The sequence below is a fragment of the Nyctereutes procyonoides genome, unplaced genomic scaffold, assembly GCF_905146905.1.
Source record: "Nyctereutes procyonoides isolate TBG_1078 unplaced genomic scaffold, NYPRO_anot_genome, whole genome shotgun sequence".
NCBI classification, from domain to species: domain Eukaryota; kingdom Metazoa; phylum Chordata; class Mammalia; order Carnivora; family Canidae; genus Nyctereutes; species Nyctereutes procyonoides.
The window spans coordinates 58265031-58279058 of record NW_026575043.1 but is presented as its reverse complement, the minus strand read 5'-3'; the positions used below and the strand labels follow the sequence as shown (position 1 = coordinate 58279058).

The following is a 14028-nucleotide window of genomic DNA, read 5'->3' as shown; positions in this document are numbered from 1 at the left end:
TTACGAGTTTAGCCTACATGTTGCTAACAAGCAGACACACACAAGCTCTGAGACCGAGGGTGAAAGATTTATCTGCTCTCTTCCTCCAGCTGTCTCCATGTCTTTTCATGGAAGAGTACGGGGTGAAATGCCTTCCTGCCATGTCCCATGTTCTGCTCTCTGTCCAGTAGCAGTACCAGGAGTGACACTGAGGTCATACCTTATAATCCATGCCTTCACCACAATTGGTCACAACACAGAGCAAGCCCAGGGCTTTGGCCAGATCCTTGGTGGTCTCGGTTTTGCCAGTACCTGCTGGGCCAGCGGGGGCCCCTCCCAGATACATGGACAGCGCCTGTTAAGGAGCCAAACCACAAAGCCTATGTTGTCTGATTCACACAAGGAAACAGGTGCCATTTCCCAAAGCACTGTGACGATATATGTGGAATATACATGTGGCAACGGACAGGTTAATGCTCACCTTTTCTGACAGTCACATTTTTAACATTTCTTTTCTGCGTTTTTCCTTTGACTTCTACTGACCACCTCCATGCCATGATATAGGAACCAGGGTATCAGATTCTAGCAACATGCTGGAATCTGCCTACCCTGAAGACAATGTACCAGGAATTCCCAGAATTGAGGCTCATGGACACATGTACATCTGTTTAGTAAAGGATTAGTCCTCCCCAAGGAAAGGTTTGATGGCCTTTGTCTCCAAATTCTAGGAGTTGACCTCAAAGCCCTTGGAATGTCCTCAGAACAGTGATTTTGGGCCACATGGTATTGGCTTGATTTCTGGAGTGGCTAGGAACTAAAGTCAGCAATCCAAGCATGACCAGTCATTTCTACATGACCAGTCCCCAGCTGAAACCCTAGACACCAAGCATCTCTGGTGAGCTTCTCTGGGTGGCAATACATCCTGCCTGCAGCCATGTGTAGTTGCTACAAGAGATAATGCCATCTGCACAACCATGCTCCCAGCCTGGTCTCTCCCGGACCCCATCCTCAGCCATCTCCCACTGCGAATTTTGATCCATCTCCTTTTGCTATAATAAACCACAACTATGACCATAATGGCTTTTCTGAGTTCTGTGAGTCACTTTCAGCAAATTGTTAAGCCTGAGAGTGGTTTTAGGAGATGCCTGAACCTGCAATAGCCCAATCCCAAAAGGTGGCAAGTAGGTCATGTTCTGAGTTGAGACTCATTTACGAATTTTAAACAATGTCCCTTAATATTGGCACTGGTTTCCTGGGGCTGCCCTGGCAAATTACCACCAAGTTGGGGTTTAAAAAAATAGAAATGTATTCATTCACAGCAACGTGGGCCAGAAGCCTGAAATGGAGGTGTTGGTAGGGCTGTGCTCTCTCTGAAGCTTCTAGGGGGGGCTCTCTTTGCTCTGGTGGCTCCAAGCATTCCTTGGCTTTGGCCACATCACTCCAATCCCCACCTCTGTCTTAGCATCACCTTTCCTGCCTCTCTGTCCTCTCCTCTTCTTCCAAGGACACTAGTCATCGGACTTATGGCCCTAATCCAGGATGTTCTCAATCCTTCACTTATTAAATCTACAAAGACCCTACTTCTAAATAAGGTCGCATCGGAGGTTCCTAGTGTGGACATGAATTGGAAGGGAGGGACACTGGTCAACCCAGTAGAGATATCCCCAGTCACCCTAATCATGCTTAGAGAACAACCCATAACCACAGGCGGCGAATGACCACAGCCCATCACCTGGGTGAGAGTCAGGTAAATCCGGTCTGTGAGCGGCGTGATGACCAACCTCCCATTCAGGCCCATGTACTCATAGCCGTAGCTGAATGTGCCCGTGCACTGACGGATGTTCAGCTCATCCGGTTCCCGGTTCCAGTAAAACCGCAGCTGACTTTCCCATTCAAACTCCCGGGCCTCGAGAATGCTGGAAGGAGGAGACGTGGGAGAAGACGTCGAGGAAAACAAGCAAGGTGGAGGACGCCCTGGGACATGCTGCCCCCCGCCCCGTTCCCCACAGGTCCCGACCTGTCTCTTATGAAAGAATCGACTATATCTCTGGCATGCACGTCAATGATGAGCACCGTGTTGTATTTCTTTCTGTCATTTTTGTTTAAGGGCATGGTGATCCGAGTGACCAACTCATCAATCTGCTGGTGCATTTTCTTGCCATACTCCTTCATGGCCTGCTTCTCCCCGTTCTGCACTTTGTGGAAGACGTCCTCCACCTCCCAGGTCCACCACACCTGGCTGGCGGCCAGCACCACCATCCCTTGATATAGGAGCATCCAGTCAACTCTACAGGAAAAAGCACGCCTGTTTGAGATCTTGTACCAGGGACCGACACCAGATACCAGGTTGCCGTGTTCACACAGATGTTCAGAGTGACTTAGTATTATGAGCATATTATAAGAATTTTTACATTTTTTTAAAATTCCAACAAAAAGGGCAGCCCGGGTGGCTCAGCAGTTTAGTGCTGCCTTCAGCCCAGGGCGTGATCTTGGAGACCCAGAATCGAGTTCCACATCAGGCTCCCTGCATGGAGCCTGCTTCTCCCTCTGCCTGTGTCTCTGCCTCTCTGTCTCTGTGTCTCTCATGAATAAATAAATAAAATCTTTTAAAAAAATTCCAACAAAAAAACTAAATAATCTCTGACCACACCACCCATGTTGCTTTGTTATAGCTTCCTGGGTATTACTCATTACTCTCTTCTACTCTTTTCGATCCCATGGTAATTTGGGGAGGAACAGGGTGGCACAGACACTTCGCAGTACTTTCTCTTACTCTGTCTCCTGCCAACCACACCCTGTGACACACAGCAATGCCTTGGCAAGGTGGTAGTTATGATGTAGATAAAACTAATGTTGGTGTAAAATTCACCTAATCTAGAAGCATGAAGGAGACTTCAAAATACTCAGTGATCACTACTTCCAGAGGCTGGTGATTTCTGTCTAGTTCAGCTTTGGGGTTTTTTTGTTTGTTGTTTTTTCTTTTGTTTTGTTTTGTTTTTTTTTTTTTAGATTTTATTTATTTATTCATGAGAGACACAGAGAGAGAGGCAGAGACATAGGCAGAGGGAGAAGCAGGCTCCCCACAGGGAGCCCGATGTGGGACTCGATCCCGGGACCCCAGGATCATGACCTGAGCCAAAGGCAGATGCTCACCCAGGTGCCCCTATCTAGTTCAGCTTTGTAAGGGCATATACCACACTGATTAGCTCATAGCAGGAATCCTATAAATATTAGTTCAATCAATAAATATAGCTGATAATGTGCTAGAGCCACCTCCTATCAGTTCTCAAGAGTTCACTTTCAAATTGTCAAGAATTTTGCAGTCTGATGTTCAAACCCTTACCATTCCACTTAACTTTGAAACCAGCCATGGTGGGAATATTTACACCATGAATATTGATGAATTCTCTAAATCAAAGCTTTTTTTTCCTTTTTTCAGAAATCCACTTTACCTGCACACCACTGAACAGATCGATATATACCTGATTACATAAGGATATAAACCAATTCTTACAGTACCTAAAAATAGAAGGATCATAATCCTACCAATATAATGCTATTCTCTAATAAGTTATTAAATAGATGTTTTCAGTTTATAAAACCAAAAAGGTAGTGTATAAAATCAAAAGGAGAGTATTCTTAAAATAATAATAGAGGTTTTATATCTGCATAAAGGCCTGCTAAATATAATCCCATCTAAATCTAACAGAACACATTATCCAAAGATGCTTTATGTACTTGGTGCTCAACCGCACATTAAAACCTGCCCTCTTGGGATCCCTGGGTGGCTCAGTGGTTTGGCGCCTGCCTTTGGCCCAGGGCGCGATCCTGGAGTCCCGGGATCGAGTCCCACGTCAGGCTCCTGGCATGGGGCCTGCTTCTCCCTCTGCCTGTCTCTCTCTCTCTCTCTCTCTCTATGTCTATCATGAATGAGTGAATGAATGAATGAATGAATAAATAAATAAATAAATAAATAAATAAATAATAAAACCTGCCCTCTTGGCAATAAAGAAGCAGGTGCCTAGATGCTTTTCAGGCCACAAAAATCAAGGTGTGATTGAGATCGCTAAATATTTTAGAAACAACTCTACTCCTTAACACAGATTAACCCTCCTAAACACCTGGTTCTTGTCCAGTCACCAGGTCAGTGGCTCTCACACTTGAGTGTACTCAGAATCCCTGGGGAGGGGCTTATAAAATACATGGGCAGCTCCACCCCCAGAGTTTCTGGTGAGACAGGTTTGGGGGAGCACCCAGGCATCTGGATTTCTAACAAGCCCCCCAGAGGCCCTCATGCTGCTGGTCCAGATGCCACCACACTTTGAGAAGTTCTGAACTAGGTGATCTTTTAAAGACAGACAATGCACAGGCTAGCTTAGCTATCTATTGCAAGAAAAGAAAACTTCATTCGGAATGTCATTTGATCTATTCCAAGCCCTTAATATTAACCCATCATGACTATGATGATATGATGTCATACATGATATGATACAGTGACACGTGTTCACATTCGCCACCCTACCTGCTTCTGTCTTCACAGTATCTAAAAATAGCCTCTTTGGTGATCAGCCGGTTGGTCCTCCGCATCTCGTTCAAAACAGCCGTCATCCAGTCCTCCACACGCCCCTCGGCCCGGATGATCTTGCGGAACTCCATGACTTCCGCTTCTGCTGAAATCATGGCAGACACCAGCTTCTCTCCATTCTCACCGTCGTTAAACCTCAGCAGAGCTATGTTGTCATACATCTGCAATACAGTGGGACAGTCCACCCTGTGACAACACAGGATAGTGGCCCACAGAAGGGCCTGTGGCCAGCGCTCTGTCACACACAGGAGCAGGACACAAAACAGGGACACATAGTGGCTGCTTGCATCTATCCGCAGTGCACAAACGTCTGCTTGGGGTTCAAAAGGAAGGAAGAAAAAGAAGATATGCTCCCCACCTACACTTGAGATTCTGGAGCGTATGCGGCTATGGAGAGGTATCTGGACCCAGGAGACACAGACCAGCGGTGAGATTCAACACCCCAGGGACAGAGGAGTTAGATGTGCACTTGAAGCCCCCCATGGCCCAACCAGGTGACCTGGGGCAAGCTGCTTCTCCTCTCTCATCCTGGATCAGACATAATTACAGCACTTACAAGAAGAGGTTGGGAGGGTCAAAGCAGACACCGTGCGGCAAAGGTCGCTGGCATGGCAAACACATGCCCATCGTTGCTGTTATTCATCAGGATGATACTCAGAAAAATGAGTCTTTTAGGACACAGGATAGAAGACAAAGCACTCTGCAAGTCAGAGAAGGCGAAGGCAACAGGCTTCCAAGGAGAAAACCAGAAGTTTGCACCAGGGGCTACCAGTAAATGAAGTGCTCCTAACACATGATTTTCTAAAGCAGTGAAATATTTGCTTACAAAAGTGGAAACAAAATATAAAACTTCACTTTGAGAAAGGAACACATATGACCAAAAACAAGAATTTTAGTATAAGAAGGACATCAGTATTAACCAAAGGGAAAGTAATGGAGCTATGTCCTTGATCCCAAATGCTTTGTTTATTTAGAATAAAGGGATTCTTCTACAATGCTGATTCATAACCACAGTGGTTCTGCCCCCACAGGGTGGGGGGGACACTAGGGCAATGTCAGTGTCAGCAATGACACTTCTGGTTGTTGTGACTAGAGAGCAATGCTCCTGGCTTCCTGAGGGTAGAGGCCAGGATACGGCGCACAGGGTGGCCCCCTACCGCCCCCACACATCCACACACAGTGCTGAGCAATATCTGACCCAACCACCAACATGGCCAAGGTGGAGAACACCTGGCCCAGGCTGACACTAAATATAGAGCTTTGACCGGCAGATCGAAGGTTCGTACTGGCCATGCTCTGGCTGGTATCACCAGAGACAGTTTTGTCTATTGTTTCCCGCCAGGCAGTACTGTTTGCGGATACACATACATTTGTGTCCAAGTATGCAAATCACAGGCTGGAAGGAACCACAACACATTCATGCTAGTGGCTGCCTCTTGAAAGGGGAGGGAGAGTTGTGATGGGGAGAAGGGACAGAGAGTATAGCAACTTTTTCTCTACAGCCTTGTTTCACAAAGACAGAGGGGGTGGGGGGAAGCAAACAGGACTAACCGGTAACAAGCTGGTTACCAGTGAGTTCTGGGTGGTGGATAAGGTAATTTAGCCAACATCCTAGGGCTGGTACTAAGTAGTTTACAAACACAAACTCATTTAATCTTAATAACAACTCCACTGAAGCAGGTAACTATTGGAGTTACCCCCATACAGATATAAGAAACCGATGGGCACCTGGGTGGTTCAGTCAGTGAAGCATCTGCCTTTGGCTCAGGTGTGCTGGGATCAAGCCCTATGTCAGGGTGCTCAGATCAAGCCCCATGTCAGGCTCCCTGCTCAGTTGGGAGCCTGCTTTTCCCTCTCCCTCTGTGTAGTCACTCTCTCTCAAATAATAAATAAAATCTTGAAAGGAAGGAAGGACAGATGGAAGGAAGGAAGGAAAGGAAAGGAAAGGAAAGGAAAGGAAAGGAAAGGAAAGGAAAGGAAAGGAAAGGAAAGGAAAGGAAAGGAAAGGAAGGAAAGGAAGGAAGGAGGAAGGAAGGAAGGAAGGAAAGAAAGAAGAAAGAAAGAAAGAAAGAAAGAAAGAAAGAAAGAAAGAAAGAAAGAAAGAAAGAAAGAAAGAAAGAAAAGAAAGAAAAAGAAACTGATGCCCAGAGAAGTTAAGTAACTTGCCAAAAGTCACATAGCAAATCTGTGTGGGGTCCAGATTTGAACCCAGGCAGTCTGGCTCCAGAGTCCACATGCTGAAGCCCTATACTATATCACCTCCCAGCTTATTATATTAGTCTTTGTATATTACTATCTTCTTTTTAGTTTCTAAAAAAAATGTTTTTGGACTACAGAAAAATAAATAGCAACAAATAACAGTGGAATCTTTGTGTGATTTCAGACTAAGTGGATTTCATGACATTTAAGTTTCTGATAAAAGCCCAGCAGCATTTCCCAGTGCCAAGCCAACTGCGCAGAGACGTGGAATGGAACAGATCACGTGACACAGTGACAGCATCTGCAGCTGCTCCCTGGGGTGGGGGTAGGGGTGGGGGTGTGGGCGGGACAGGAGGCGCCTACCTTGATCATGTGTTCCTGGACGCACAGTGGGTCGCTATTCCCCAGGATGCTGAGCAGCTCATCGTCAGAAATGAAGAAGAACCTCGGGAAAGCGTTTCTCTTGGAATCTAAGTAGTCGTTCAAGCTCTTCTGGCATTTCTCGAGGCCCTCACTGATGTGCTGCAAGTCGGCCAGGCGGTTCGGGGCCTCGCAGCATCTCTTGATCACGGGGTCCTTTAAGGTCTCGCCCATGATCTGGAGGAGGGTGAGAGGGGAGCTGTCAGGCCAGGCTGGGGAAGTGGGGGCGGGGTGGGCAACTGCTCTGGCCCCTGGGGTGAGCAGTGGCCAGAGCCCCCAGCACAACAGAAAACAACCAACAAGCCCCTGAACCACAGCTTTTGGAGGGCCAATGCGGCATAAAGGTCCCTAGCACCTGCTAGAGAACTTTAGATCATTTACTCATCTCTGGTGTTAATTTTTTCCATCCTCCCACTAGAAGGTCAGCTGTCTGAGGCAGGGATTTATAATTTCTCTTGCTCACTGGTGTGCCCTATGGGCCAACAACAGTGTCTGCACATAGAAGGCCCTCCGTCAACCTTCAGGGATGAATGAAGCCTGCAACACCACTTAGGGCCACCTGCATGTCCTGGAATATTCACTCCGGCCCTCTTTACAGGGGCACAAGGAGGCAGGTGATGGGAAGGGAAATACCCCAAACATCCAATAGGAAACTGGGTCAGTCGTTGGCTGAAAGTGATCATTTAGATGTTTATGTCAAATATAATAATTTTTTTTATTTGCAAGGCACAAGCCCACAAGTTATTTATGAAAGCAAAGAATTCCTTTTCGAATAAGGTGTCTCCTTACAACAATCAACTAATGTAATGTCAAAGATGTATATGTCAGGGGCCCCTGAGTGGCTCAGTGGTTGAGTGTCTGCCTTTGGCTCAAGTTGTGATCCTGGGGTCCTGGGATAGAGTCCCACATCGGGCTCCCCACAGGGAGCCTGTCTTTCCCTCTGCCTATGTTTCTGCCTCTCTCTGTGTGTCTCTCATGAATAAATAAATAACATCTTTTTAAAAAGATGTATATTTTTTAAATGATCATATTGGTAAGAATGATATTATTTTATGGAATATTTATTTATATGTTGACACAGGAATAAACACATTCTGGAAATATATATGTTAACCTGTCAAAACGGTTATCTTGGGTGTGGGATTATAGGTATTTTTTTGTTTTTTTTTATAGTTTCTAAATCCTTCTATAATAAATATCCGCTGTGTGATTTTTTTCTTAAGTTTCAAAAAAAAGCTTATGCAAATGAATAAGGAAATATTATCAACTCTAATGGATAAAGGAGGCCCAAATGAGGGCAGGCAGCTCTGGGTTAAGACCCTCATCCCACTAATGGCTTAAGGGCAGCAATGACGGGCACAACCCTTTCCAAAAAGGACTTTAAAATGGGCAATACTTCTTCACAGGCAATTTACTTTCCAACAATCTCCCATAAGATATTCATCCTAAATGAAAAGACACAAGGCACAAGCCCATAAATTATTTATGAAAGCAAAGAATTCCTCTTCAAACAAGATGCCTCGTTATAACAATCAACTAAAGTAATGTCAAGCCACTCACTGGAACGTTATATAAAGGCATTAAAATCTTTTCTCAGTTTCATAATATCAAATACCTTTCTCATAATATTAAAAGAAAATTAGAAAAAATTATACAAAATACTATTAACATTGTGTGTTTAAACCCATGTACACAGAAAAAAAAGACAAAAGAAATATACGGCATATTGAAGTGGTCACATCGAGGTGATGGAAGTCTAGAAGACACATTTTTTTCCTACCTTTTTACATTTTCCAAGCTTTTAAGCAAGTATTTCTTTTATAATAAAAAATAAGTATAAAAAAGTTAAAGTGTCATATGCCAGTGGCTTGAAACCAAACAGAAATTTCTACTGAACAGATTAAAGTCATATGTAATGATTTTTAAAAATTCAGGATTCGGGGTGTCTGGCTGGCTCAGTTAGAAGAGCATGTAACTCAATCTCAGAGTGATGAGTTCAAGCCCCATGTTGGGTATAGATATTACTTAAAAAAAAAAAAACCTTAAAAAAATCCAGAAGCTACTTAACAGACAAAATACTACATGCAGAAACATAAGTAAAAGTATCTCAAATAACCGTGCTTTCGTGACTAAAATAGAAGCCAATAACTTGCCCTTTTAAATATCCTATCGATGTTGTCAAACTTCTTTGCCTCATCTGGAAGTTGTGACCTGATATCTCCACCGATAAAAATGCTTTCAAGATACATCCATTTCCTCTGAACCAACATCCATATCTGGAAATGCACAACATTAATGTTAGCACAGGTACCTCAAAGTACGTATGGTAAAATCCCACTCTAACAGGGGACGGAGTCACATTAACACAGGTCAAAAGTCTTCCCAGGCAAGATGGCAGAGTGAGTGCATACACTCCTTTCCAAATATATAAGAACAATAGAGAAATCATAGCTAAATATTTTAAGATACAAAGCAAAAGAAAACTCAAAAGCAAAAGAAAACTCTCCACACTAGCCCAGGACAAGGAAGAAGCTTCTAGTTGTAAGCAGGGTTGGAGCCCTATAACCCAGAGGAACAAAGGACAAATCATAAAAAAGAAAAAAAAAAAAAAAAAGCCCAGACAAGGGCACCTGGGTGGCTCAGTTGGTTAAGCGTCTGACTTTTGGTTTCGGCTCAGGTCACAGTCTCAGGGTCATGAGACTGAGCCCCACATCAGGCTCTGTGCTCAGGAGGGAGTCTGCTTAAGGATTCTCTCTCTCCCTCTGCCTCTCCCATCCTCTCTAAAATAAATAAGTCTTTTTAAAAATAAATAAAATAGGGCACCTGGGTGGCTCAGTCTGTTAAGCATCTGCCTTCAGCTCAGGTCATGATCCCAGTGAGTCCCATTTTAGACTCCCTGCTAAGTGAGGAGTCTGCTTCTCTCTCTCCATCTACCACTCTCCATTGCTTGTGTTCTCTCTCACACACACACACTCTCTCTCAAATAAATAAAATCTTTAAAAAAAATAAAATGATTAATTTTGTTATGTAAATTTCACATCCATTTTTTTAATTTTAATGAAGAAAAAAGAAAAATAATGAAGAAAAATAAAAATATTTTTAAGTAATGGAGAAAAATTTAAACAGTGAAGAAAAATCAAATAAAAAATAATGAAGGAAAATCAAAGATAAAATAAAAAGCAAAACCTAATTTAAAGTAATAGAGGGATCCCTGGGTGGCGCAGCGGTTTAGCGCCTGCCTTTGGCCCAGGGCGCAATCCTGGAGACCCGGGATCAAATCCCATGTCAGGCTCCCGGTGTATGGAGCCTGCTTCTCCCTCTGCCTGTGTCTCTGCCTCTCTCTCTCTCTCTCTATGACTATCATAAATAAATAAAAAAAATTTTAAAAAAATAAAATAAAAATAAAAATAAATAAAGTAATAGACAAAAAAAAGTAAGCAAAGGAAGCCCATGCTTGAGAGTGGTGAGGGCCTGGACCACACCCCTAGCCAGTGAACCAGTGTTGGTATCATCCCATCCAAAACTCAAGTTGTGGCCTAGAACAACCACTGTGGTCTGGGGAGGGAAAAGAGGCAGCCACACAAAAATGGTGAGATGAGCCTGGGTTGCTCACAGAAGTCTGGACTAGTATTTCCCACAAGAAGAGGGCACCTGGGTGGCTTAGTGGTTGAGCATCTGCCTTTAACTCAGGTCCTGATCTCAGGGTCCTGGGATCAAGTCCAGCATTGGCCTCCACATTGAGCCTACTTCTCCTTCTGCCTATGTCTCTGCCTCTCTCTGTGTATCTCTCATAAATAAATAAAATCTTTTAAAAAAAGAAAAAGATGAAAGCCCCAAGCCACCTAATATAAGACCTGGTTTGGTGGTGTCCACTATGACAGGCCAACTTGGAAAAACTACAGAAACACATGATGAAGTGAAGCAAGCACAGGCAAAAAAAATTATGTAAGATTAATTTTAAAAATAAATAAATACATCAGAGAAAAACCCACTATCATGAAAGATAGTCACATACACATAGATTTTAAAAGAAAAGGAAAATTTTGGCCTGAGAAAAGAATAAATATGGAGAAATCTGAAAAAGCTTTAAATATGTTTAAATTTGTCAGTGAGATAAAGGAGGTGAAAGTATCCTGGCAACAAGAACAGGATAGTATTAAACAAGAATAGGGACATACAAGAAAGAACCAATTAAGAATCATGGAAGTTAAAAATGCATTCGTTGAAATTAAACCTCAGATTGACTCTTCTAATCATGCACATACAACCCCAAAATAAATCAAGCCAGAAAAAGTACATTGGAGGATCACCAGGGACTGAGCACAAAATATTCTCCTATGAGAGTGCTATCCTGCTTTTCTCTCACCTCAATGACTTCCCCTATCAGAGAAAGCGTTTTTTCCCATTTGTGAACAGTTTGAAGAAAAGGCCCCACAAATCTGCTTCCCGAGATGCTTTGCAGGTTGACAGTGTTGTCATCAAGACACTGGATGATTTCGTCGACAGACCCCAAAATGTAGCCTCGCTCCTGTGTGCCTTTGAAATACTTGACCACAGCAAACTTCATACTTTCCCACGTGTCCAGGATTTCCTTCACAGCCTGGTCAGGAATATAAAAAAGAGAAGTTTGGGCACAGACGTTGGAAAAACAAAATTCCAACCCAATAGCAACTCCCTGAGCTTGCCTTTGGTCAGTTGCTCAACCCAGAGTCAGGGTCAGTTTTCCGGTAAGTAGAAACTCTGTCATGGTGACCCCACCATCACTTACCAAGCACTTGCTGTGTGCCAGGTAAGCACATTGCATTTGGATTGCCTTCTGTCAAAGCAGCTTAGTGAAATAAGGATTATTACCCACATTTTATAGAGATGGGTTCTGGGTGCTCAGAGAGCTTGGTCAGGTCACTCAGCACCAGAACCAAGGTCTAAATTTCCTAGTCCACCTCCCTGCCCCCTGTGTGATCCTACCCCTATGTTTACCATTAAGCAAAGAAAATCAGATCACAAAGTAATATGCCTATTAATGATTGTATTTTCAAAAAACAGCTGTATCAATATTTATGTGTATGTGATCCATATACGTGTATATTGCATACGTATGTATATGTGGTATATGCATTTATATACACGTATATATATACATGTATGTGTGTTTATACATGTTTGTGTATGACTATGTATAGTTTGTGTAGATGTGTAGAGGTATATGTAAGCATGTGTCTACACACTTTTAAGTATTCAAGGAGATACACTGAAATGTTACTAATAGTTATCTTCAGGTGGCACAATTATAAGTGATTTATTTTCTCAGTTCTCTACCATGAACATCCATTGATACATTTAATAAATACATTGGAAGTGAGAAACCATAATTCAGAATAAAAAATTTAACCAAGCAGAAATCCTATTTCTAGAGCAAACAATTCTTTATTACTTGAATACAATGAGTACCAAAACAAACATTTTCTCTTTGCCCAAAAAAAAAAAAAAAATTCTCTAGGAGGCCTGGGTGGCCTAGTTGAGTAAGCACCTGCCTTCAGCTCAGGTTGTGAGCTCAGGGTCCTGGAAATGAGCCCCAAGTCTGGCTCCCTGCTCAATGGAGAGTCGGCTTCTCCCTCTCTCTCTGCCCCTCCCTCTGCTCATTCTCTCTCTCTTTCTCAAATAAATCTTTAAAAATAATAATAATAATAATTCTCTGAAACAAATATGACACTGTGTATTAACTGTACTGAAATTTAAATGAAATAAAAATAATTCTCTTTTTTTTCTAAACTGTTTTTATTTATTTTTATTTTTTTAAAAAATATTTATTTATTTATTCATAGAGAGCGAGAGAGAGGCAGAGACACGGGCAGAGGGAGAAGCAGGCTCCATGCAGGAAGCCCGATGTGGGACTCGATCCCGGGTCTCCAGGATCACACCCCGGGCTGCAGGCGGCGCCAAACCGCTGCACCACCAGGGCTGCCCCTAAACTGTTTTTATATCTAAAAAGAGTCTAGCAGCAATGTCCACAGTAGCCAAACTGTGGAAGGAGCCTCGGTGTCCATCGAAAGATGAATGGATGAAGAAGATGTGGTCTATGTATACAATGGAATATTTCTCAGCCATTAGAAACGACAAATACCCACCATTTGCTTCAACGTGGATGGACCTGGAGGGTATTATGCTGAGTGAAGTAAGTCAATCGGAGAAGGACAAACAGTGTATGTTCTCATTCATTTGGGGAATATAAATAATAGTGAAAGGGAATATAAGGGAAGAGAGAAGAAATGTGTGGGAGATATCAGAAAGGGAGACAGAACATAAAGACTCCTAACTCTGGGAAACGAACTAGGGGTGGTGGAAGGGGAGGAGGGCGGGGGGTGGGGGTGAATGGGTGACGGGCACTGAGGGGGACACTTGACGGGATGAGCACTGGGTGTTATTCTGTATGTTGGTAAATTGAACACCAATAAAAATTAATTTATTTAAAAAATAATAATAAAATAAAAACAAAAAGAGTCTTACTTTCTCAATGGCAATCTCTTTGACAGCAGCCATTACAATCTCATTGAGAACATCCGTGTGTTTGTGAAGTTCCATAGCAAACATGTTTTCCAAGGTGAAGGTCTCTGTCATCTCAAAAAATACACCTGTTTTTTCCATAAGCTCTTTCCAATGCCTGAAAGTGCATCCAAAATAAAAACTTCATGCTTCCTGGATTTAGTGATGAATTTAATTATTCCTGCTTAAATCACAAGGCAAATCCCATTATAAATGAGGACATCATTGGAATTACATTTCCAAAGTTTTCCAAAATCCCATTGGTTTCCAGAACCAAACCCAGGAAACAACATCTAGCAAGATAT

General features: G+C 42.9%; 1 protein-coding gene across 4 annotated transcripts in view; it reads right to left on the bottom strand.

Annotated features, from left to right (window-relative positions):
• Positions 1 to 14028, bottom strand: part of DNAH10 (dynein axonemal heavy chain 10) — a 133203-nt gene that overhangs the window by 67989 nt on the left and 51186 nt on the right. For all 4 annotated transcript variants that reach the window (XM_055322253.1, XM_055322254.1, XM_055322257.1 and 1 more), the window contains 8 exons: positions 13688 to 13841; positions 11550 to 11783; positions 9337 to 9459; positions 7127 to 7360; positions 4502 to 4725; positions 1997 to 2266; positions 1712 to 1895; positions 200 to 334 (listed from right to left, as the gene is read on the bottom strand). In XM_055322253.1, coding sequence (XP_055178228.1) covers positions 200 to 334; positions 1712 to 1895; positions 1997 to 2266; positions 4502 to 4725; positions 7127 to 7360; positions 9337 to 9459; positions 11550 to 11783; positions 13688 to 13841 — 1558 coding nt within the window. The remainder of the gene's footprint in view (positions 1 to 199; positions 335 to 1711; positions 1896 to 1996; positions 2267 to 4501; positions 4726 to 7126; positions 7361 to 9336; positions 9460 to 11549; positions 11784 to 13687; positions 13842 to 14028) is intronic.